The following is a 25901-nucleotide window of genomic DNA, read 5'->3' on the forward strand; positions in this document are numbered from 1 at the left end:
AAGCCAGGTGGCCATGGCAGAGCGCACCTGCTCCTCAGGAATGCAGCACCTGCCCCAATCTGCATTTGGCAAACAGCGCCAGGGTCGGACGCTCCCTTCGTCCGCATGACCCGTGTAACAAGCGCTGCTAGCTGTCACCTTGATACGACAGCTTGCTCCCGTGTCCTAGCATCCTCTCCTGCTGCATCTTTTTAGCACTGCGACCTGCGAGCAGGTGCAAGTGTACGGCACTTGGCCACGGATCTCATGCGGCTTACGCAAAGGTAAGGCCAAGCTCTGGCGCAGATGTAAATCAGGAAGGAAGGAAGGAAGGAAGGAAGGAAGGAAGGCTAGTGTTTAACATGCTTCAGTGTTAATCAGGGTTGGACAACGGGTGTTTTTAGGTAGTAACATTCGGTCTCAAACTGACTTAACATCGCGATGTCCCGAATTATCTTGCACTTACCACACATCTACAGCAGTATAAAAATGCGCAATACGAAATGTGTGCCATGGTTTTCAAGAACACCTTTCACCTGATTCATTGTACTTGATGCTGACAAAACAGTTAAAAGCGCTCTTGTCTTTCTTTACGCTTGAACTCCGACGTGGTACTACCATTCGAACGGGTCGAGATAGCGAAAGCAAACGAAACGGAGACTAACACAAACCTGAGGGGGCAGAGAGAGGCAAAGGTCAGACTGAGATTCACTGGAAGGATCCTAAGACAGGGTGATTCATGTAAGGAATGGGTCGCTTACAATGGCTACATGGCTGCGTGTGTTGAAATCAAAGTAACAATCAAAAGGTTTGATCTAAAGTGGCTTCCAAGAATTTTTTTCTGTAGCTTACGGAAATGATTTGCTTAGGTCAAGAATGCCGAAATGCACCATAGCTACGGAGTCGACGTTAAAATGACTGCGTAAATAGTTCACACATCAGAGGAACGCAAAACCTTCGGTAATGTAAAATCCACTACAGTTGCAAAAATTATTTATTTCTAAAAAAGAAAGCAATAGCCGGTTTCAGGACATATGTTCCATCGTGCAAATTAAAATGCGAGTGCACAAAGCATGCCAAACTATTAAAATATGTTAAAATATTGTATCCCTAGTACATGACATGCAAGCAATATCCTCTTCAATACTAGGTCTGCCAGTAAGTTAAGTCAAAGAGCGAAGCTTTCCCACGCTTTGACAAAGACTTATCTTCAGTGTTCGTAGGAGAAGGGGTCACAGCTGCCACTTACATCGGTACGGCAGCGGTACTACGAACGATAGAAGAGTCCGCGTTGTCGCATAAGCCTCGATTAGACGGATGCAATGGCTTGCACATGCCTATGCACACGTGCAACACTTGCATGTCGACCCCTTTAACACGGCCTGCTTTCGCCGTGCCATTGCAGGGTGAAACACGGACAACACAGCTCGTGCCTGATTGTTTATGGCAGCCGGGTTACTCAGACTGTCGGAGTAGAAGTGCACGAGAAGGTCGAGAGCACAATGGATTACACTTGCAGCGTCAGCATGCTCTCTGTCAGAAGACGCAAATGAGGATCCGTCAAGTTAGAAACGCGTCAATTAAGAGTTCCTGATCTTCAGTCTGAGGACCACCTTCGTTGCGTTGAGACTTCAAATGAAAAGCAAGATACTGTGATTTGAAATACTTCTCTTCTAAGTCTAAAACGTAAAAGTTACTCTTACTATTCTTGCAGACAGAGATTCTTAATACTTTCAGAAACACATATACAAAATAATCAACTAAACTACTACATTGTTCCTGTACAAGTTCTGGCAGGATGGTTTGAATGACACCAATTTTTTGCAATTCCTCGTATAATAGATGTTTCCCCAAATCTGCTTTGTAGACGTTCGAAATTCCTAATCGTTCTATAGCGCCATGCGAAGCTGTATCTCACACATTGCTGTTTTTGTAGCACACAAGCCTGTAACGCCACAAACTTACCGTTCATTCTTAAAGTCTGGAAACTGGCTTGCACGACACTACCTTGTGTCTGTTTAAGCTGGCTGGCTACACCCAAGACCAGTTGGAACAGTGGAGGTGCGTTTGCTGCGACACCTGTCAAGTCAGCCTGACGTGTGCTGTGCAAACACACAATTCCGGTAAGCTGTCAGCTTATCGGCTCGTAGTGGCTTCAACGGATGATGCTGTAGTGATACTTTGTTTAGTTCTGACAAACCAGGGCTCTAATAAACGCAGGAGAATACGTCAGGCATGGAATTTCATCTATTCCGAAATAAAATCAATAGGACAAAAAAAAGTTCACAAGATTGTTACTGTAGTAACGAATGGATCCAGATTATATAAGAAGATGGAGCGGTTCTAGACGCTACAGTCTGGCACCGCGTGACCGCTAAGGTCGCAGGTTCGAATCCTGCCTGCATGGATGTGTATGATCTCCTTAGGTTAGTTAGATTTAAGTAGTTCTAAGTTCTAGGTGACTGGTAACATCAGAAGTTAAGTTCCATAGTGCTCAGAGCCATTTGAACCATTTTTTAAAGAAGATGTATATGGTTTTAATAACTTGGGGTCTGTGTATGTTGATGACCTCACATGAACACATACGTACGGTCCGTTGCGGGCTGTACAGGATACTATTGGCAAATTTCGATTTATTAGCCTCTATCAAGCAACATCTAGGTAACCGGTAAGCAATATGTCTCAACAGATGTGACGTACACTGAGGTGACAAAAATCATACGATATCAATATGCACACATACAGATAGCGGTAATATCGCGTGCAAAATTCAAATGGCTCTGAGCACTATGGGACTCAACTGCTGTGGTCATCAGTCCCCTAGAACTTAGAACTACTTAAACCTAACTAACCTAAGGACATCACACACATCCATGCCCGAGGCAGGATTCGAACCTGCGTCCGTAGCAGTCGCACGGTTCCGGACTGCGCGCCTAGAACCGCGAGACCACCGCGGCCGGCATCGCGTGCAGAAGTTATACAAGGGCAGTGCATTGGCGGAGCTGGTATTTGTATTCAGGCGATTCACGTGCAAAGGTCTCCGACCTGATTATTGTCGCACGATGGGAATTAACATACTTTGAACACGGAAAGAAATGATGGACCTAGAAACATGGGACATTTCATCCCTGAAATCATTAGGGAATACAATATTCAGAGATCTACAGTGCGAAGAGCGTGCCGAAAACATTAAAATTAAGGCATTATCTCTCCCCATGGGCAAGCACTGGCCGAAGACCTTCAGGTAACGACCAAGAGCAGCGGCAATTGCCTAGAGTTGTCAGTACTAACAGGCAAACGACACTGCGCGAAAAAGCAACAGAAATCGATGTGGGATGTGTGACGAACGTATCCCTTAGGACGGTGCGGCGAAATGTGGCGTTAATGGGCTCTGGTAGCGGATGTCTGACGCGAGTGCCTTTGCTAACAGCACGACACCGCCCGCGGCGGCTATCTGGGCCTCGTGACCAAATCGCTGGACCCTAGACGATTGGAAAACCGTGACTTGGTCAGATGAGTCCCGATTTCAGCTGGTAAGAGCTGACGGCAGAGCTCGAGTGTGGCGCAGACCCCTCGAAACCATGGGCCAAAGTTGTCAACAAGACATTGTGCAAGCACCTGGTGGCTCCATAATGGCGTGGAATGGACTGGATCCTCTGGTACAATTAACGAATCATCGACTGGCAATGGTTATGTGAGGCTATCTGGAGAACACTTGCACCCATTCATGTACCTTATGTTCCGGAAAAACGATGGAATTTTTACGGATGCATGTTACAGGGCCACAATTGTTCGCGACTGGTTTCGCCGACCAGCCGTGCATTCGCAATCGGCGCTGACAACCCTTCCCCACCACTCAGGCGCCACCTCGATATTTACTCCGTTTCGCAATTCGAGCGAATCATTTGGGCACCCAGATCACCCGAGATGAATCCTATCGAACATTTAGACGACATTCTGCAGGGGCTTCCAACGACTTGATGAGTACATGCCACGTCGGGTTGCTGCACTATACCGGCAAAAGGAGGTACGACATGATGTTACGATGTATGACTTGACTTATTGCACCCGAGTGTACAAATAAATCCACCAGACCGCACTTAACAGTCACATGATTTCATACATGAACACCAACTTATTAATGACAGACGTGTTGCGAAATGTGGTACAAAAATTATCTGGACGTAGTTCGATAGTGACTGAATAGTAGAAACTGGTTAACAGCAATTAACTGAAAATTTACAAGTGGCTAAACACATAGAGAGGGTTGTCGCGTCACAGTACCATACTGTGGTGTCACCGCCAGACACCACACTTGCTAGGTGGTAGCCTTTAAATCGGCCGCGGTCCGTTAGTATACGCCGAAACCGCGTGTCGCCACTATCAGTGACTGCAGACCGAGCGCCGCCACACGGCAGGTCTAGTCTAGAGAGACTCCCTAGCACTCGCCCCAGTTGTACCGCCGACTTTGCTAGCGATGGTTCACTGTCTACATACGCTCTCATTTGCAGAGACGACAGTTTAGCATAGCCTTAAGCTACGTCATTTGCTACGACCTAGCAAGGCGCCATATTGACTTACTATGAATGTATTCTGAAGAGATAATATTGTGAATCATGTACAGTCAAGAGCGAAGTTGATCACTAATGGATTAAAGTTAAGTATCAAACTAGCTACGTCCACTTTCTGAATTCCTTTTCATGTTCCAGACCTAACGTGAGTAGAGTTCTTCCCTCCTAACGCCAGCCTGCGTGAGCTAAAACGCGTGCATTTCGGCCTCTACTAGTAACACGGTGTTGGCTCTTCTGCCAACCCAGCACAACACATACACTTTTCATTGTTCATCGTGACTTTCCACTCACCGCACCATCGAGATATCTTGTCGAAGCAGTTTGGATCGTCAACAGTACGGAAGTCTTTTGTGGCCTGTAGGAAGTTGGCGGTGTGGATCCAGAGGTGGCGCCTGAGTGGAGGAGAAGGGGTGTCAAGGCCGATTGCGAATGCACGGCGGGTCGGCGAGGAGCCAGACGGCTGTCCGGCAGCTGCAGCCTGCAGGAAACAGGAAGCCGGGGTCGGATGTCGCGCCGGCCGCGCCGCCTGAATAGCAAGTGCCCGGACCCGCCCCGCCCCTCCCATCACAAAGGCCGGGCCGCGCCGTGGGCTCCCGTTCCACGCGCCACACCACGTCACGTCAGCCGGCAGCCTAAGCGGATCACTGCAGAGGCACCCTGCGAGAAACGCCAGAACAAAGCGCACGCCACACCGTACACCATGCCGGCACAAGGGCTCCGTCAACCAAAAGGCTTGCCGACTGCCGCCAAGATGCAGTCAGCGCAGCGCCAACAGGGGCGAGACAAGGGAAGGGGGGTATAACACCCTCCTCCCAAAACAATCATTTTAGTGCAAGCACTTAGGCTTCCTGTCAGGAAGGTCGCAGTTCGTAGTAATAGACGTCAAATCATCGAGTAAAACTGAAGTGATATCTGGTGTTCCCCAGGAAAGCGTCCTGGGACCGTGTTCCTGATCTATATAAATGACCTGGCTGACAATCTGAGCAGTTCTCTTAGGTTGTTCGCAGATGATGCTGTAATTTACCGTCTAGAAAGGTCATCCGAAGACCAGTATCAGTTGCAAAGCGATTTAGAAAAGATTGCTGCATGGTGTAGCAGGTGGCAGTTGACGCTAAATAACGAAAAGTGTGAGGTGATCCACATACGTTCCAAAAGAAATCTGTTGGAATTCGGTTACTCGATAAATAGTACAATTCTCAACGCTGTCAATTCAACTAAGTACCTGGGTGTTATAATTACGAACAACTTCAGGTGGAAAGACCGCATAGGTAATATTGTGAGGAAGGCGAGCCAAAGGTTGCGTTTCATTGGCAGGACACTTAGAAGATGCAACAAGTCCACTAAAGAGACAGCTTACACTACACTCGTTCGTCCTCTGTTAGAATATTGCTGCGCGGTGTGGGATCCTTACCAGGTGGGATTGACGGAGGACATCGGAAGGGTGTAAAAAAGGGCAGCTCGTTTTGTATTATCACGTAATAGGGGAGAGAGTGTAGCAGATATGATTCGCAAGTTGGGATGGAAGTCATTAAAGCAAAGACGTTTTTCGTCGCGGCGTGATCTATTTACGAAATTTCAGTCACCAATTTTATCTTCCGAATGCGAAAATATTTTGTTGAGCTCAATTTACATAGGTATCGATGATCATCAAAATAAAATAAGAGAAATCAGAGCTCGAACAGAAAGGTTTAGGTGTTCGTTTTTCCCGCGCGTTGTTAGGGAGTGGAATGGTAGAGAGATAGTATAATTGTGGTTCGGTGAACCCTCTGCCAAGCACTTAAATGTGAATTGCAGAGTAATCATGTAGATGTAAACTGGGCGAGATGCCATAGGGAAACACAGTAATCGAGGGGCTCTGCAGTTACAGCTTTCGCCACAGGACAAGATAGGCGCCGTCCGTGATGGGTATTAGATGGGGGGGGGGGGGGGGGGGCTCCGCTAGACAGTAACCAGCAGACCTGAGTGCTCACATCGGGCGTAACTGTGTTGGTTCGAGGGTCACTGGCTGACCCAGCGCAGTGTGCCTCGATATGTCTGTGATGCGGCCTTAGAATGTTGTTGGGATCCGTCCATTCCAGTTACACATGCATCTACACTACTGGCCATTAAAAATTGCTACACCACGAAGATGACGTAGTAACAAGATGCTGTGATATGCAAATGATTGGATTTTCAGGCATTCACATAAGGCTGGCGCCGGTGGCGACACCTACAACGTACTCACATGAGGAAAGTTTCAAACCGATTTCTCATACACAAACAGCAGTTGACCGGCGTTGTTGTGATGCCTCGTGTAAGGAGGAGAAATGCGTACAATCACGTTTCCGACTTGGAGATATAGGTTGGATTGTAACCTATCGCGATTGCGGTTTATCGTATCGCGACATTGCTGCTCGCGTTGGTCGAGATCCAATGACTGCTGGCAGAATATGGAATTGGTGGGTTCAGGAGGGTAATACGGAACGCTGTGCTGGATCCCAACGGCCTCGTATCACTAGCATTCGAGATGACAGGCATCTTATCCGCATGGCTGTAACGGATCGTGCAGCCACGTCTTGATCCCTGTATCAACAGTTGGGGACGTTTGCAAGACGACAACCTTCTGCACGAACAGTTCGACGACATTTTCAGCAGCATGGACTACCAGCTCGGAGACCATGGCTGTGGTTACCCTTGACGCTGCATCACAGACAGGAGCGCCTGCGATGGTGTACTCAACGACGAACCTCGGTGCACGAATGGCAAAACGTCATTCTTTAGGATGAATGCAGGTAATGTTTACAGCATCGTGATGATCGCATCCGTGTTTGGCGACATCGCGGAGAACGCACATTGGAAGCGTGTATTCGTCATCGCCATACTGGCGTATCACCCGGCGTGATGGTATGGGGTGCCATTGGTTACACGTCTCGGTCACCTCTTGTTCGCATTGGCGAACGTTACGTTTCAGATGTGTTACGACCCGTGGCTCTACCCCTCATTCGATCCCTGCGAAACCCTACATTTCAGCAGGATAATGCACGACCGCATGTTGCAGGTCCTGTACGGGCCTTTCTGGATACAGGAAATGTTCTACTATTGCCCTGGAGAGCACATTCTCCACATCGCTCACCAACTCTCACCAACTGAAAACATCTGGTGAATGGTGGCCGAGCAACTGGCTCGTCACAATACGCCAGTCACTACTCTTGATGAATGGTGGTATCGTATTGAACCTGCATGGGCAGCTGTACCTGTACACGCCGTCCAAGCTACCAGGCGTATCAAGGCCGTTATTATGGCCAGAGGTGGTTGTTCAAATTGGCTCTGAGCACTATGGGGCTTAACTTCTGAGGTGACCAGTCCCCTAAAACTTAGAACTACTTAAACCTAACTAATCTAAAGACATCACACACATCCATGCCCGAGGCAGGATTCAAACCTGCGACCGTAGCTGTTGTTCTGGGTACTGATTTCTCAGGATATATGCAACCAAATTGCGTGAAATTGTAATCACATGTCAGTTCTAGTATATTTGTCCAATGAATACCCGTTTATAATTTGCATTTCTTCTTCGTATAGCAATTGTAATGGCCAGTAGTGTACATACCTACTCCACAAGACACCAAACGGTGGATGGAGAAGGGCACGTAGTACCACTACTAATCATTCCCTTTCCCCTTCCATTCGCAAATGCAGCTTTGGAAAAAGATTGTCTATAGTCTTCTGTTCCGGTTCTGATTTCTCTGGTATTTGCTGTCCTTGCGGGACATGCACGCTGGTGGCAGTAGGAATGTTCTGCAGTCAGTCGCAGATGTTTGCTCCTTAAACTTTCATAGAAGTGTTTCGCCAAAAAAATAACCTCCTCCTATCCAGAGACTTCCATTTGCCTTAATGGAGAAGTTCAATAATACTGTCGTGTTAGTCGAACCTGTCGGTAACAAATACAGCGGCACGTCTCTGAACTGCTTGGATATTTTTCCTTTAATCTGATGTGACACAGATCGAAGACACTCGAGGAGTACTCATGAATGGTACTTTTAATAATTAACAGCCTCAGTTGCACTGTTTGCCTAGAATTTACTATCGTTTTAGTCGGGATAACCCGTCCTTCTTCAGAATAACGGTAACTACCGTCCTTCTATAGTGGACATCGTCAAGCTAAAACTACAAATCCATAAATTATCGTCAGACTGTAAAACTTCTCTGGAACTGCCTCGGCCCCACTTCGCGACCGCGTCACCATACAGAATATTTTCGTAACCGCTAATGTGATGAAGGGGATTTTCATAATTAGTCTCACAGTCGAGTAGATAATTAATGCTATACGTAAAAAAAAATTCGAGTGTTTTCTCATGAAATAGTTAATGCAGGAAGTTGATTATTCATTGACACTGAGTTCAATTACTGTGATTTCCTTCGTCATTAGAAAGTATGTCAGAATCGGAGTATTATGCTATGTTCTGGGGGAAAAAAATCATGTTCAAGTCCGATTGCGTAAACCAACCATTAGTAACACGATCACGGTAAAACGTTTTGTAGAAGAACAGTACAAGCGATTTTTGTACATTTGTCTCCTTATAGTCACTGCATGGAGTTGTACCGGCTCATCAGAATTGCAGAAGTGAGGACTGTGCATACAGTTCAATTCACTCATGACTATAAATCAAGAGAGCCACCCTGTGCATGAAACAACATTGCGTCATGACGACAGCGGCAAGACATGACTGAGGTGACACGCCAGTACGAGACCATTTAGAGTGCCTGTACAGGCTGTGTGGGCAGACATCTCGGATATAGTGGTTCCCACTGTTGTATATATGGCAGGCAGTATTCCGAGTCGATAGCAAGCAGGATGGCGTAGCGAACACTTTTGAAAGCTATTGCGCTCAGATGGCTACTCGATAGGTTAGAGGCTAACCACAATCAACAAGAGTGAGAGCAATGCCTTTAATGCTACCTGCGTAGGCGATTCCATGACGGAGTAAACATTCAACGCCTGTGAGGCCGTGGGTGACCGCGAGGGTCGACATTTTGCATTGACCCCCCGTCGATGTCTATCAGCACATCAGGCGTCCTAGCTAGAAAGCTCGCAGCATCCTCTGGATCACATATCACCCGTCCGCCAGAATCGTTGGGGTCGAGCGACTGCTCTGTATGCTCGGCGACCTATCTATTCCCAAGAAGCCACCGCGTTGCTCGATGAAGCTGGTCTCCTGATCAGCGTGAGTGAGCAAGGGACACGTGGGGTAGTAAACTGTACACAGGTGACGCGAGTGTAAGCCTGGAGAGCGAGTCTCCACGACTCTTCAAAGGGCTCGCCCCTGCAACACTCAACGAGCACGCTAGCAGGGTCCCCTATCACGCGCATAGAGCGATACAGAGACCGTAGTGGTCTCATCGGGAGCAGCATCTTGCTAGTAGCACGTACGCCACTGAATTAATTCGCTAAGCGTACTGCGATGCCTCAGACGTGCACGGATTACACGCTGCAACGGAATACACACATTTCCGTAGATCTGGGTTCCATTTTGTAGATGGCAACGTTCCTCCCCGGAGTTAAATCTCATTGAATAACCGTGACACGCTACCTGCGAAAGTATTGTAGACAATAATCGAGCTACACTAACCGAAGAGAGCAGGAAGATTCGAAGTACAAATACAAAATTTCTCGCAGTCTTACTGGGAAATGGTCCAATAAGACGTGTCGAAATCTGCCCTGAAATTTTTTTTACACAGGAAGAAGACAACGAAAGAAGTGCACTGCCAAAATTTTAGCTGCTGCAAGTATTTTGTAAAAAAACGCTGAAGTAACACATTTTTGCCGCGCGAAGAACAGCTTATAACACCGGTTCCTACGGCCCTGCCCGCCTAGTGTGCGACTCAAAAGCTCTGCCCCTATACAGAGCTGTAGGCGAATCACTCACGCAGCGTTGAATTGCGGAATTATCCGGAGTTCACAGACACCAATTTTAAGCACCTAAAGTCTGGTTTACAATAGAGCGAACGGAATCCGTGCGAATGATCATTTGCAGAAAATTCAGTACCATTCGCTTCTGTATGGGTAGAATCGTTTATACTAGAGCGAAAGGAAGAGAACACGAGGTAGCGAACATTGCGTATGAAAGATGTGTTATTAATTTTTAGTTTTTGCAGCTACTGTTCGGCATCCAGGATAAAACTCTATCTTGTTAGAGCAGCAATGCGGAGACCGTGAACTTTACACGGAATTGCATCTCCATCTCTCCTTAGTACTGGTCTAAAATTTTCCTTCTACGTCGGCTGCCGTTTTTCCCTGGCTTCTCATGACCACTGAGGGGAAATTTAGAAACAAAACACTAATTACCGGCGTCGAGCATCATCTCATTTTTTTTAACTACGTGAAATTGACATGTAATTCTGATAAAAGTGGCTAGCAGAGAAATTGATATCGTTAGTTGCATTCCACATTACTGTGAAACTGGAAGAAAAAAAATTTGCTACTAGCAGGCATCCATTGCTAAAGGGCAATAAATATTACTTGAGGTGTATCTGTGTTGTCAATACTTACCTATACTGCAAGAAGCAACTGATAATTTGTAATAGATGTAACTTGAATGGCTAATTAGAGAGAATAGTAACTGTATACGGTAGCGTCAGAACGAATGGTAACCTGAAACGTCCTTTACAAATTACGATACGGTTGTGTCGTATTTCCTGTTTAGAAACGTACCGCCGACCTCGTGTGTGTGTGTGTGTGTGTGTGTGTGTGTGTGTGTGTGTGTGTGAGAGAGAGAGAGAGAGAGAGAGAGAGAGAGAGAGAGAGAGAGAGAGAGAGTGCGCGCGCGCCTGGTTGCGCATTCGCAGTTTCTACTGCGCTAGCAGCGGTGTACATTTGTACCGCCTCCCGATGCGTTACGACTATGGTAATTTTCAGTTATACATCTAAAATTTTGACAACACACACACACACACGGCCATGCCCGTGGGGGGAGGGGGGGGGGGGACTCGAACCTCCAACGGGAGGGGGGGGGGGGGGGGGGGGGGGGAGCTGCGCGGACCGTGACAAGGCGCCTCAGACCGCGCGTCGCATCATAAAAGCTTTAGTCTCTGTGACGTATCGAAAATCATTCTTCTCGTGCATTACCCGATAAAATAAGAGAAATGGGGAAGTGAGACTGTAAACCAGCGGTCGTAAATCTTTTTGCTCAAGAGTCAATACATCGTGAGGTGGAACTTCGGGCCTCACATGTACTCGTCTTATTATTAACTGGTAACCTTGATAAATTACGCTACACCCCTAATAGAGGAGCTGTATAAAGGGCACTGCAAGTTGGCTGCCGGCCCCCAGGAAGTGATCGTTAAAAGTAGGCACCATTCGGAACAAATCGTGTCGACCGTTGCCTTTATTACGTTGCTGCCACCCTGAGACATCCTAAAGCTGTTACACTGTGATTACTTGATGAAATGTTGTGCTGCCTGTGTGATCCGAAGATAGAGTGATTAATAACAGTAACTGCACTTATATTCAAATGGATTATGCAATATGAGTCACGATCATAAATGTCTTGAATGTCTCTTTCTTCTCCTCGTTGCGTTATATTACAACAGTCTTAATTTCAGCTTCCTTGCTACAACTATGAACTGTATTTGAAGATAACCGTCTTCATTCAGGTATCCATATTACTTCCGTTCGAAATTCACACCTTAGCAGCTAATCGGTACGAGAGAGAGACGTCCATGTGTTGTCAGCGCTGGACGGCTATCGTCGAAAGGATTCCGCGTGTATACAGCGTTGCAGATGAATTAAGAAAACGAAAATGAAAAGTATGTTGAATTGTGCTATTGCCTACAACATTTGTGACGTCGTAGGGTGTCCCTGTGTTCGCAACCTTCGCCTATGAAAATATCTAGAATTGCGATGCGATTTATTATGTTGCGAGACAGATTTAACTTTTGAGTCGCAACATTCTTAACCTGGACACTTCTTTTTCGCGAACAACGCTATCCCGACTGAAATACCCAGAACAACAACGGACTAGGTCACTTGGCTATACTTCTTTCTTCCGATGAATACAGCGTTCAGAAGTGAAGCGCCTCCGTTCGATTCCTAATCCGGAACAGAGTAATAATCTGTTAGGGGTTTTCGTAAGAAAAGTCTCCGCTTTCATACGCGATTTAGAGTTTCGCAGGCTCTCCAACAGTACAGAAACCGGGTTAACTTCCCCCGAGTGGCACCGCTGTTGGTACGGCTCTCCCATGTGTTGCTCAGCCATACAGAGCAGATCCATTCTGCAGTCGCAACATCTGGTGCAGCACTGGCGGCCGGCCTCGACGTATGCAGTTCATTCCAGCAACATCCGCAGCCCGATTCTTGACGACGTACACGCAAACAGCTGCCATTTACAAACAAAGGTTCCTAAGAAAGCAGCCCACGATAAACGAGCAGCTAACAGGTCACTAGTCCGCCGCTGTTTGAAGAGGCTCACGACAAAGCACTTTCCAATCACTGGTGTTCTTACATTGACACAAAGGAAAGCACGATGATAACGAGGAAGCGAGTCGCAGCACTAACACAAAGGCTCCGGTGAGTAAGACGCAGTTAACAGAAGCCACCCACAAATCACCAGCTGTATGCCAATGAGCTCAACCACAAAATATCTATTCAGAGTTCTGGTAAGACGATAGAGATCAGGGCTCATACTGAGCCACACAGATAGTCGTTTGTTTCTCCCTTGATCTATTAGATAATGGAAATTTTAGTGGTACACTAAGCCACGCAGCGTAAGGTACTTACTGAGTCTGTTTGTAGATGTAGATGTAGCAAACGAATTAAGAATGTAAGATCTGGAACACGCTAATAGCTTTCAGTATGAAACTTCTTGGCAGATTAAAACTGTGTGCCGGACCGAGGCTCGAACTCGAGACCTTTGCAAGTGCTCTACCAATTGAGCTACCCAAGCACGACTCAGCCCCATCCTCGCAGCTTTACTTCCGCGAGTACCTCATCTCCCACCTTCCAAACTTGCCCGCGAAAGGCAAAGGTCCCGAGTTCGAGTCTTGATCCGGCACACAGTTTTAATCTGCCAGGAAGTTTCATATAAGAGCACACTCCGCTGTAGAGTGGAAATCTCATTCTGGAGCTTTCAGTTTCTCTGCAGCAACTTTATCTCACGTTTTGCCAAAACACGATCATCTTCTGCTGGAAACGGTTGCTCAATCGGGCATAGGAACCGCGTGTGGTACATCATCGTCGAATGACTAAACGGGCTGAAACCAACAACTTGAAAATCATTCGTAATGAACGACAAAGGAGGTTGTTCATATATCACTAGCTCTTAACTGTGTTCCTGAACACGAAGCGATGCTACTAAATCGTCAGCCACCTATCGCCATAGTACAGTTACACCGGATGTTTCCCAAGATCGACGAAGAAACGGTTAAAAAAAATAAACGTACATATCACTGACCCACCCGGACAGTAGCGCGCTTTAAAACATCGCTTCCAGGATCCGGGGAGGCGCCCGGGCTGCGGATCGAATCCGCTTGTCGGATTAAGAACGAGGGACGGTATACCGCCAAGCCTGGATGTGGTTTACAGGTGGTTTCTCACATCCGACCAGGTGAATCTCGGCCAGGTACCCACGCCTCGCCTCAGTTACTGAATTCACAAACAATTCGAAAACAAGTAAAGAGTTCCACTTGAGATGACAGTAGACGTGCACGCAGATGGGTACAAAAAATTCCGTCCCGCGGGAGGGAAGAGGGAAGATGGTACGGGAGGAGAGGGTTCAAATGGCTCTGAGGTCATCAGTCCCCTAGAACTTAGAACTACTTAAACCTAACTAACCTAAGGACATCACACACATCCACGCCCGAGGCAGGATTCGAACCTGCGACCGTAGCGGTTGCGCAGCTCCAGACTGTAGCGCCTAGAACCGCTCGGCCACATCGGCCGGCGGGAGGAGAGGGCACCCAGCCACCCTCTACCAGCAATATTTGCCAAATCCAGATTAAAAAGCCGACCACGTAAAAATACGAACAGAGGCCAGGAGTAAAGAGAAGAAGAAGAAGAAGAAGAAGAGGACTTATACGGTTTCCCGTTCTCAGAACAAAGTGAAGCGCACTGAATCGAAACTTCATAGATTGAAATTGTGTGCTGGACCGAGACGAACCTGGAACCTTTGCTCCACCGTTGAGTTGCCTGAGCATGTCACATGAGCCCTCATCACAGATTAACTTCCGTCAGCACCTCTCTCTTACCTTACAAAGTATACAGATGTTGTTCTGCATAGCTTGCGGTACTAGCGCTCCTGAAGAAACGGATATTGCCGAGGAATGGCTTGGCTGCAGTCTGGGGGGCTGCTTCCAGAAAAAAGCCAAAGATTCCGGTATCGAGTACCCGCCCAGCACACTATTCTGAACTGAATAGTGCTTTCACGTATTCTTGTACGTGCCCATGCTCTAACAACCCCATGTACTCGTAAATTAATCTCGTAATAAAATCCAACAGAGATTACAGTTTTGAAAGCTGGTAATTTGTGGTAAGTTCCTATCGGACAAAACTGCTGATGCCATCAGTCACTAGCTTTACACACTATTTAATCTAACTGAAACTAACTTACGTTAAGGACAAAGTACATCCCATGCCCGAGGGAGGGCTCGAATCTCCGACGGGACGAGCCGTGCGAACCGTGATAAGGCACCTCGAACCAAGCGGCTACAGTTTTGTTTCGTTAATGCTGAGTTACTTCGGGATGGAGAAGTGTCACAGTTTTGACAAGGATAAGAAAGAAAACTAGACGGGGCCTTTTTTTAAGGCCCATTACACGAATCAGTGAAAGCAAGTAAAGCCTACATGCAGATGAGCGGACTAGGATGTGAACCCTGCAACACTTCAATATGAGTTCAAAGCCTTTATCACTCAACTTCGTTTGTAAGGCAGGAACCCACCCCCCTCCCCCTCCCCCCCCCTCTCTCTCTCTCTCTCTCTCTCTCTCTCTCTTTCTCTCTCTCTCTCTCTCTCTCTCCCCCGATTATTTCAGCAGCGGAGCGATTCGCCGGAAAACTATGGAACCAGATCGGTTCTCCCACTGCGCTTTTGTGATTAGTGCAGTCAAAATATACACTCCTGGAAATGGAAAAAAGAACACATTGACACCGGTGTGTCAGACCCACCATACTTGCTCCGGACACTGCGAGAGGGCTGTACAAGCAATGATCACACGCACGGCACAGCGGACACATCAGGAACCGCGGTGTTGGCCGTCGAATGGCGCTAGCTGCGCAGCATTTGTGCACCGCCGCCGTTAGTGTCAGCCAGTTTGCCGTGGCATACGGAGCTCCATCGCAGTCTTTAACACTGGTAGCATGCCGCGACAGCGTGGACGTGAACCGTATGTGCAGTTGACGGACTTTGAGCGAGGGCGTATAGTGGGCATGCGGAAGGCCGGGTGGACGTACCGCCGAACTGCTCAACACGTGGGGCGTGAGGTCTCCACAGTACATCGATGTTGTCGCCAATGGTCGGCGGAAGGTGCACGTGCCCGTCGACCTGGGACCGGACTGCAGCGACGCACGGATGCTCGCCAAGACCGTAGGATCCTATGTAGTGCCGTAGGGGACCGCACCGCCACTTCCCAGCAAATTAGGGACACTGTTGCTCCTGGGGTATCGGCGAGGACCATTCGCAACCGTCTCCATGAAGCTGGGCTACGGTCCCGTACACCGTTAGGACGTCTTCCGCTCACGCCCCAACATCGTGCAGCCCGCCTCCAGTGGTGTCGCGACAGGCGTGAATGGAGGGACGAATGGAGACGTGTCGTCTTCAGCGATGAGAGTCGCTTCTGCCTTGGTGCCAATGATGGTCGTATGCGTGTTTGGCGCCGTGCAGGTGAGCGCCACAATCAGGACTGCATACGACCGAGGCACACAGGGCCAACACCCGGCATCATGGTGTGGGGAGCGATCTCCTACACTGGCCGTACACCTCTGGTGATCGTCGAGGGGACACTGAATAGTGCACGGTACATCCAAACCGTCATCGAACCCATCGTTCTACCATTCCTAGACCGGCAAGGGAACTTGCTGTTCCAACAGGACAATGCACGTCCGCATGTATCCCGTGCCACCCAACGTGCTCTAGAAGGTGTAAGTCAACTACCCTGGCCAGCAAGATCTCCGGATCTGTCCCCCATTGAGCATGTTTGGGACTGGATGAAGCGTCGTTCACGCGGTCTGCACGTCCAGCACGAACGCTGGTCCAACTGAGGCGCCAGGTGGAAATGGCATGGCAAGCAGTTCCACAGGACTGCATCCAGCATCTCTACGATCGTCTCCATGGGAGAATAGCAGCCTGCATTGCTGCGAAAGGTGGATATACACTGTACTAGTGCCGACATTGTGCATGCTCTGTTGCCTGTGTCTATGTGCCTGTGGTTCTGTCAGTGTGATCATGTGATGTATCTGACCCCAGGAATGTGTCAATAACGTTTCCCCTTCCTGGGACAATGAATTCACGGTGTTCTTATTTCAATTTCCAGGAGTGTAGGAAAGCCTCAGCTTGCATGTCACCTTCATCGAAGTCCATTTATTTTGGTGCTGATAACGAAAAAAGGAGGAAATACCACACTTCAAGCGTTGAGTACTGGTTGACCTCATTAGAGAAAGAGCATATGTTCATATTATCGGGTGCGTGGAAGGAATTAAGCGGCTGCCTTTTCAAAGATACCATCCTGGATTTTGACTAAAGTGATTTTGAATGCGAGTGGCTTTTCCCTATGGACCGGCAGTACACCCGCGGACTGTTCGAGCAAGAAATACGCCGGGAGAAACTGATGAATCACAAATACAGCTATGTTTCACTTTGTGGTTGACGCTTCCTTTTTGTCAGTATTTCCTTTCAAATATGTAAGTGTAGAAATAGGTTCAGCCTTGAAATAGAAATAGGTTCTCCCTTATAAACCCAATGTTCTTCTTTAATATCCATCCATATTTCGGAGAAGTTCAACCATGGACAGTGGGTTCACTTTATTTTACCGGAAACGCCTGGCTTGGCACTGAGACATAAATATCTTGCAGTTATATATTTGAAACTGGAGGTTGAACCACAAGATGAATACCTTATTTGTCTTTTCAAAAATTAAACAATACCCGCTGACGATGGTGAAACTACACCTATATGTATGGGCGCTAAAGAGGAAAGTTGTGCTTGTTACAGGTATAGCACTATTTTCACAATTATATACAGCAATTTTTGTTCATTACATAGATCTATTACGGGTGTAAAAAGAGACAACGTTCGGACATTAAGAGAGGTATTTTAGGATGTACAAATAACTCATAGAGCAATGGAAAATTAACACTGATATCTTCATTGGGAAATGGAAATCTGTATTCCCGTTTTAAATCCAAGTTCAGAAGCCCATTTCTGCTTCACAAAAGAATTCAATTGTGGAGTACGTGGGAACACATATGCAGTCGGTTAACAGGACATATCTCTGCTTCTAGTTATTTCGTAATAGATAGCACCTAAAATAAAGGTTTAGGAGATTAAGATTTTCTTAGCAACACAACGGAAGAAACAGGATACAGTTTGTAAAATTGTGTGCGTGTGCGCTAATAATGCAGCTAGAACCTTCAAAGAAAAACAAAATTCCGGGAAAAAATCTTAAAGAACAGACAGCAGTCACAACTGGCGTGTATTTGTTAAGTGGTGCTTCCTTCTTTACAGCAACGCCTTACATAAATTAGTGTCGTAGGTTTAACGACGAGAGTGAAGGCCGAACAGGTTTCTCAAGGTAACAGCTGTAAAAATCCTCCAATAAAGGAGTCTATAGCATTTCTACTTTGATCACGCAATGCCAAACGTCGCCTCTGGCTAACATATGGTTCGGAGACGTCGGTAATCATTGTTGCGTCGATAGAGTTGTACCGCATTGTGAAGACAAAAGGTAGTCGCTAATAGATGTTGCTATTTTGCAAGCTAATAAGGAAGCTTTCAACGACACATAATACTTTATGGAAAGCTAGCATTACTCGTACACGGACGTGGAGAGATATTCTATCTAAGGTCGCCAGATTATTTATGCCTATTCCGTCCCGGCAGTCGTTATAAATTCAGAGATGGAACGACAGGCAAGGGAGTAAAAAGCTCAACGCGGCAACGCACTAGGCGACTTTATGATGGGCGGAGTCGTAGGACCTGGGCGTAATGTTCTGTCGACAACGAGCTCATTAACGACTAGCTACTTCACCACGAGTTTCGAAACGAATATGGCTGCAGTCTGACAAGAATCGTATTAAAAAGAGGCGTGGGTCGATCGCGAATCGAAAGCTGGGTTCTGACAAGGTTACCATTCAGTCTGCGCTGGGTGATGGAAACGTTTATATCGACGGATGGACGAACAATTCGCCGTCTACGTCTTGGAGATAACTGTTAACACCAAGAGCCTAATTACAAGATAGACCCCGTATCTGCTGCTCAAGTGAGATTACGTGCTCATTATACCGAATGAGTCAATAAACATACAACACAATGAAACAGCTGTCGAATGTTACAGGCGGCTGACACTGGCTTTGCTGGGAGATGAACAACGACGGCGAAAGTCGCTTCTTCACCATATCAGAAATAACGAGCTTTCAACTTCTGTATTAATAGGACACGGCTCTCTGCTTCAAAATCATTATTATAAATTGGTTTATGGCAATTTAGACCACAAATATCCCATCAGCTTTTATGGGCGCAATCAATTTATGTATCTTATTCACATGTTAGTATTATCTTTTACGAATTTCACTTACATTCACAACACTTTAGACATTACACAGACAGGACAGGTGGGGAAATTTTAACACACGCGTTCCGGGGGTATGACTCGAATCAGTAGCGTCGACTTTACGGGTAAGATATATTATGCTTTACAAATTCAATACAAGGCAAAACACATAGTGTCAGCTGTTTATGTCTATTCCATAAATCCTAAGAGGAAAGCAGCAAACCAAGTTCTATCACTAGAGCTGATAAAACAGGAATACTTTCTACGATAAACATTACTAGCTCAATGGGCCCAAAGTCTCCACCCACATGGTTAACATAATTAAAGTTCAAACGTAAAGTGTTAATGGTATGTCCGTTTTACCTTGTACCGTATCCGTGAACTTCACTTCTTGATCTGCTGGTGTTTCAATCTAACAAGAATACTTCTTATTCTTTAAGATTTACATCCTTTCACCTACCAAAACGTGAATGCTGTGTCGTCTTCGGAACCTACATCGATAGGATTTTTCTATCGATGTACCCAACCAAATAACATCTGCCGTGTTCTGTGTACCTCATCGTATGAAAAGCATTTATAACTTTTGCCAAAAGCCTTTGAATTATAACGTCGAAAGACAATGGTGCACGAGGTCCTCAGTACTTTAGATGTAGTGATGTTTTATGGCAACGGACACAAAATACTAAGAACTACCCAGTGTACTTACATAGGAATAAATTTTAAGTGTCGGTGACCTGATAGTAACTACTATTATTACAGTTACGTATTTTGCGTAACACACTGGTATGGTGAGGTAGCTTCGAACAGTGGCACCCTTGGTATTCCCAAAGCGCTTAGTATTAGGCAAGGGGCCGGTCGCGGTGGTCTCGCGGTTCTAGGCGCTCTGTCCGGAACCGCGCGACTGCTACGGTCGCAGGTTCGAATCCTGCCTCGGACATGGATGTGTGTGTTGTCCTTAGTTAGTTTTAAGTAGTTGTAAGTTCTAGGGGACTGATGACCACAGATGCTAAGTCCCGTAGTGCTCAGAGCCATTTTAACCATTTTTAGGCACGGGGCGAAGCAGACTCGGGACGAACGGCGGTAAAAGTGGGAAGAGTGACAGTACAATAAACGAAGAAACTCGGAGAAGATACCCAGTCGAAAAGCGGTGTGCCGGATGAGTGGGTGAGGACGGCAGTGGGCGCGCACACAGCCACACAGGCGCCTGGTCAGAGGCTGGTGCGGCGCCGTTTCCGGTGCGTCTGAATTGTGACAATGGCTGGTGTCCCAGTGCTGCGGCGACTGGGTCACTGCCCCTGCAGCCGGGGGGGGGGGGGGGGGGGGGACGACCTTCTGCGAAACAGCGGAGAGCGATGCATGCGCCGGCTGCGTAGGCGTGCCCAGGCGGAAGCGCCGCGCCGGTACCTGTGTAGAGCGACCGCATTCTCCGTGACGTCCCCGCCCAACTGATCTACACGTACACCATACCGGCAACTGTGCACGGCTTTCAAAAGGGCAGGCCAACTTCTTTCTCCTCGCGCTGTATCGGGACAATGCGTCTACCCACGTCCGAGCTCGCTTACTGCAGCCACTTTCGTTCAGCGATGTAAAACAACGAATCAAATTCTCTCTCTCTACCGATAGTGCAAACAAAGGAAACACCCCGGGAAAATAATTTCATGTTATAACACCAAAGCTCGCCGCGGTGGCCGAGCGGTTCCAGGCGCTTCAGTCCGAAACCTCGCGACTGCTACGGTCGCAGGTTCGAATTCTGCCTCGGGCAAGGATGTGTGTGATGTCCTTAGGTTAGTTAGGTTTAAGTAGTTCTAAGTTCTAGGGGACTGATGACGTCCGATGTTAAGTCCCATAGTGCTCAGAGCCATTTGGGTCATAACACCAAAAATTAAACTATTTGTTTGAGAACACAATTAATGACAGTCGCACAATCTGACAAGCAAAAAAAGTGGTTTTTTTTTTTTAAAAAAAAAAGAATGCCAATATGGCTATGTCCACTTTTGCTGTCGAACGTTCCAGTACTATACAATTAAATTTCCAAAGGAAATAGCATGCTCATGTAATGTCGGGCTATCGTATTCACAGCTTAGTGTGAACTGTAGCAGTCTCAGTGTCTCGTATAAACATTACGATTTCGGCGTAAAAACTAGAAAATGTAATGGCAACATTCTGATTTATAATTATAAACAAACAAAGAACTGTTCCAGTTGCGCAAATCGATTGAAAAACCGCCTTTTCATTATTATACATTTCTATAAGCGAAAGCTCCGAATTTTCACATACATATCATGGCTATACATGGTATTATTTTAATGCATCAAAAATCAAATCGAATGTGAATGCAGTATCTCAATCATGGAAATTGCTTAAATATCTTATCAGACTACCGTTACGATTGACTCGTGCAAACTGCTATCTTTCTACGTCCTTCGAATCAACTACTTGACGCCTGTTGCGGACGGGGGAAGAAAAAGCAAGGGTGCTTAAACCTCCAGTGGTGGCAAATTCACACCGAGCAGAAAACACTCTCTACATCTACATCCATACTCCGCAAGCCACCTGGAGGGTACCTTGAGTGCTTCTATCGGCTCTCCCTTCTATTCCAGTCTCGTATTGTTCGTGGAAAGAAGGATTGTCGGTATGCCTCTGTGTGGGTACTAATCTCTCTGATTTTATCGTCATGGTCTCTTAGCGAGATATACTTGGGAGGGAGCAATATACTGCTTCACTCCTCGGTGAAGGTATGTCCACGGAACTTCAACAAAAGCCCGTACGAAGCTACTCGTATATTTGAAGTTACGGCTTCGGATATTCGCAATGAGGGGTGACGAACAAAGGACCTAAGAGTAGCACCTTGGCGTTTTCCAAGTAAAAAGCAATATATTCGCGTTCCTTCAGCCACTGATTACGCTTGTCAGCCCAGTTAAAAGTGACCACTGTTGCTCAGCAATATTAGCCATTTCTCAAAAAGCTGGGAATCATTAAATAGCAGCTGCATTCAAGTAATACTATGGCCAAATTGCCTTCGGCGGTTTAGAACTATCTCAGTCCATCTTTAGAGTGGTCCAGCACAGACAGCTAACAGAGCCTCACTGATCCTTTGTTGCACGTCTTGTTAGCGCCACGGTTTCCTACAGCGAAAAAAAATTTTAAACAACTTAAAATGAAGTGAATTGCGTATTGTATCTAAGATCAACTGGTTAAGTTCGAAACCGTTAACTGCAGTGAATAACGAAATTTTTTTGAATTATGACAATTTAGTGTTTGGTAGATGATTCTGGAGTACCTCAGACTTCGTACTTAACGCGGAACTTTAATTGTGTGAGTGAGAAATAGATAAAGATCTTAAAAGAGAGGAAACATGCAGGGGTTTAATTTCGTTCGAGTCCTGGTTTATACGCAGTTACGTGAACTGACTTGGCCACCAGATCGTGCCACAGCAACGAGGAAGGTGCGGACGTACCAATGGTGGGGTCCTCGAACTGCTGCAGCCAGACGTACAGCTCCTCGAGATCGACGACGCTCTGCTTGCGGGCGGCCTCGTCGTCGTCGTCCATGGCGACATCGACATCCCGTCGCGAGCGGAGCCGGGCTGTACGTGCGCTACGCTGTGCTGTGCTGTACTGTGGTGTGCTCCGTTCGTCCCGCGGCCGGCACCGCGCGCGCGCGCACCGACACTGGCAGCGGCTCCCTCGCCTCCCGGCGCCCGCCGCACTCGGCGCCCCGCGCGCGACACTAGCGCCGCGCCGCGGACCACGCGCTCAACCGCCCACCGCTCCAGCCAGCGCGCTCCCGCTGCTCCGTGCACACACTACTTCCATATCGTATTGTCACGAGCGTACACAGCATCCGAGTACGGCAATACACACTAATTCCGCGGTGAAAGCGAATTAGTTTTCAGATTTCAACACGAATGGTTCTGCGTACACTTGGTACAGATCAGTATCCATCAAACGTTCCGCGTTTCTTCGAACTGGTACTGAGTTGGTGCGTCTGTTTGCGTGTGGAGGGGCAGCATGCGACTTCCGTTTGTGAAGTTAAGGGGGGGTAGGACGTCAAACGGGCCGACATGGAGCACGAGAGGCATCACAGGACATTTTAATTTTCACTGTCTACACTTTTACAAATAAATTCATAAAACTTTGCCAGCATCAGCAGGAAGGATGCAGGATTAACGCTCACATAGTGCTCAGAGCCATTTGAACCATATAGAAGTCTGCTCTATTTATTTACTAGCTTTTACGCCTGGCATTGCCTCATTGTTCACTTTGCCAGTTTTGTATTAGAAAGGAAAATGAAAAGTGAACTGTGTTTGTACTGCAGTATCTTAATAGAAGTACAGTATCTAAATTAAGGAATATGATCCTGGACAGTATCCGTAAATCAGGCGTAGCTGCTTCGCGTGACTGCTACGCGGTTTTGTTAACGTCACTACGGCAACGCCTCTTCTCTATAGACGGCTATCGTTTTACTCTATAGCCGTTTCCGCTTTGCAGCTGAAAGCTGTCAAAAGCGCTGCCAGACGTCAGAGACTTTCTTAAGCTAACTCTACTGTAGAAATTCCTTAGTAGTATAAGAATAAATGTATTAAACATTCATTCACAGTATGTCATCGCCCGCCGCGGTTGTCTCGCGGTTCTAGGCGCGCAGTCCGGAATCGTGCGATTGCTACGGTCGCAGGTTCGAATCCTGCCTCGGGCATGGATGTGTGTGATGTCCTTAGGTTAGTTAGGTTTAAGTAGTTCTAAGTTCTAGGGGACTAATGACCACAGCAGTTGAGTCCCATAGTGCTCAGAGACATCTTTTTGAACATCTTTTCAGGTATTTATGACATCTTCAGAACTACGTATTCTACAATGACACATTTCTATAGGTACATTCAGTTGCATCTGTGGATACGGTCATCGGAACAGGTTGCGAATAGAATTAATAGCAAAGAAGTAATAAATTTAAACGTCATTCACGACGCGGCAGGTCCAGAACTATGTTCGATAGGTGACTCTTACCCCTACAGAGGCTGATGCCTGATGGTAAGGGATACGTATACCGAGTTTTGTCGAAATTAGTCAACAATTTTTCAGAGTCTGAATGTACGGGGCACTCTTCCTAGCACTGCTAAGCCAAATTGCCCCAATACGGAACAAAATCAGTCTACACGAGTTTCATATTCTAATGTGTTTGTTTTCTTATTTGAAATGCGTGAAGTGTCCCTGGGACGGGAAACTATCAAGATACTCGCCGAACAAGCGTGGGAGACCGTGTGGAAACCACACCTAAGCCGGCTTGTGTACGAGACTAACGGGCGGTGTGTGGATTCGATCTGATTAATCTCCGTATCTACGAAACCAGCCCTGTACACTTTGCGGTAACGATCAGCCATCCCTTTGAAGTTTTTTGTTCTGCACCAAACCCATGAATCATGTTCCCACATTCGTGATTACATTTGTGCAACAAGCAGATCAGCAGCAGCGAAAATGTTGCACCTATGTCCCATCAATTCTGACGAATTCTTTATCCGTTGGGCTGACCAGTGACGACAGTAATATTTGTGCTGCTGTCAAAAACCACTTCATGAATACGCTGCGCCATTTTGTTTTGGCTTCTATAGGGCCGTGCTACGAGACTGTGGCGTGGAGAAGTCAGCCAGGACTGCACATCTGTGGCTGCAAATAAACGAAAAGAAATTGGAGAACTTAATATTCAAATTTATAATCAAAACTTTTGGCCGCTTCTTGCACGTTTAACATATGGTGCTGTTGGTGGGTGTAGCGGCGGCGGCGGCACCACGAAGCAGGTGCGGTGATCCTACTTCCCTGTTACTGAGCAGGTTACGCAGCCGAGACGGATTATAACAGAGTTTTAATCATCACTTCGAAAAAATAAAGTTATGTACCTTCATTTCGGTTTGTTTGAAGGTACATGTCTGCAGTCCTAGTACAAAACATAATCTCCGCTCACAGTACCGTAGCACAACGCTACAGACGTCAAAACCAAGAGGCACGTCCCACTGATACAGTGAAGATGGTGTGACCAATTTTGCTTTCGATCCTCTAGCGGCGTGCTATGGCACTTTGGCATGGGAATTTCTGTCTGCATCAGGATTGCAAACAAACTGTGAAAAAATAAATCATTCTGGAAACAATCCCACAGGTCTCTCCGCCATATCCTTTCTTCGAAGAATGCTCGTCTCCCAAGGTATGCAGAGGAGACTGGTAGGCACGATATGAGGTAGTGGCGGAAGTAAGGCGTCGAGGGCTGGTCATGAGTCGTGCTTGGATAGATCAGTCAACAGCAGATCTGGCTAGGAAAGGAAAAGGTCTGAGATGCGACACACAGTTTCAAATTAGGAAACACCTCACAGCGTCAAAATTCGTTTTGGAAACAAAGAAGGTACATAATATTTATGTTTTCTGTTAGTTGGTTCTACAACACCACCACCACCACCACCACCACCACCACCACCACCACCACCACACGTATTGCTCCTAACAGTAAATATAGCAAATGAGTTCACAATGCTGGATTTCGCATCACTAGTCGGATACTTGCATATGTCTATGACTGCACAGCAGATAAATGGATAATTCGTGCAGCTCCCAGTAAAGTGGGTTTCTGTATTGGG

General features: G+C 46.8%; 1 protein-coding gene across 17 annotated transcripts in view; it reads right to left on the bottom strand.

Moving 5' to 3' along the window:
* Positions 1-25901, bottom strand: part of LOC126340904 (disco-interacting protein 2) — a 1418593-nt gene that overhangs the window by 382841 nt on the left and 1009851 nt on the right. For 3 of the 17 annotated variants that reach the window (XM_050001744.1, XM_050001740.1, XM_050001736.1), the window contains exon 1: positions 22743-22952. The exons of 10 other annotated variants lie outside the window; for them this stretch is intronic. In XM_050001744.1, the coding sequence (XP_049857701.1) occupies positions 22743-22836 (94 nt within the window). In that variant the 5' untranslated portion in view covers positions 22837-22952. Of the gene's footprint in view, positions 1-22742; positions 22956-25901 lie in introns of those variants that run through there. 4 more of the 17 variants (XM_050001739.1, XM_050001737.1, XM_050001742.1 and 1 more) reach the window with 3 other exon arrangements.

The sequence above is a fragment of the Schistocerca gregaria genome, chromosome 1 (genome assembly GCF_023897955.1).
Source record: "Schistocerca gregaria isolate iqSchGreg1 chromosome 1, iqSchGreg1.2, whole genome shotgun sequence".
NCBI classification, from domain to species: domain Eukaryota; kingdom Metazoa; phylum Arthropoda; class Insecta; order Orthoptera; family Acrididae; genus Schistocerca; species Schistocerca gregaria.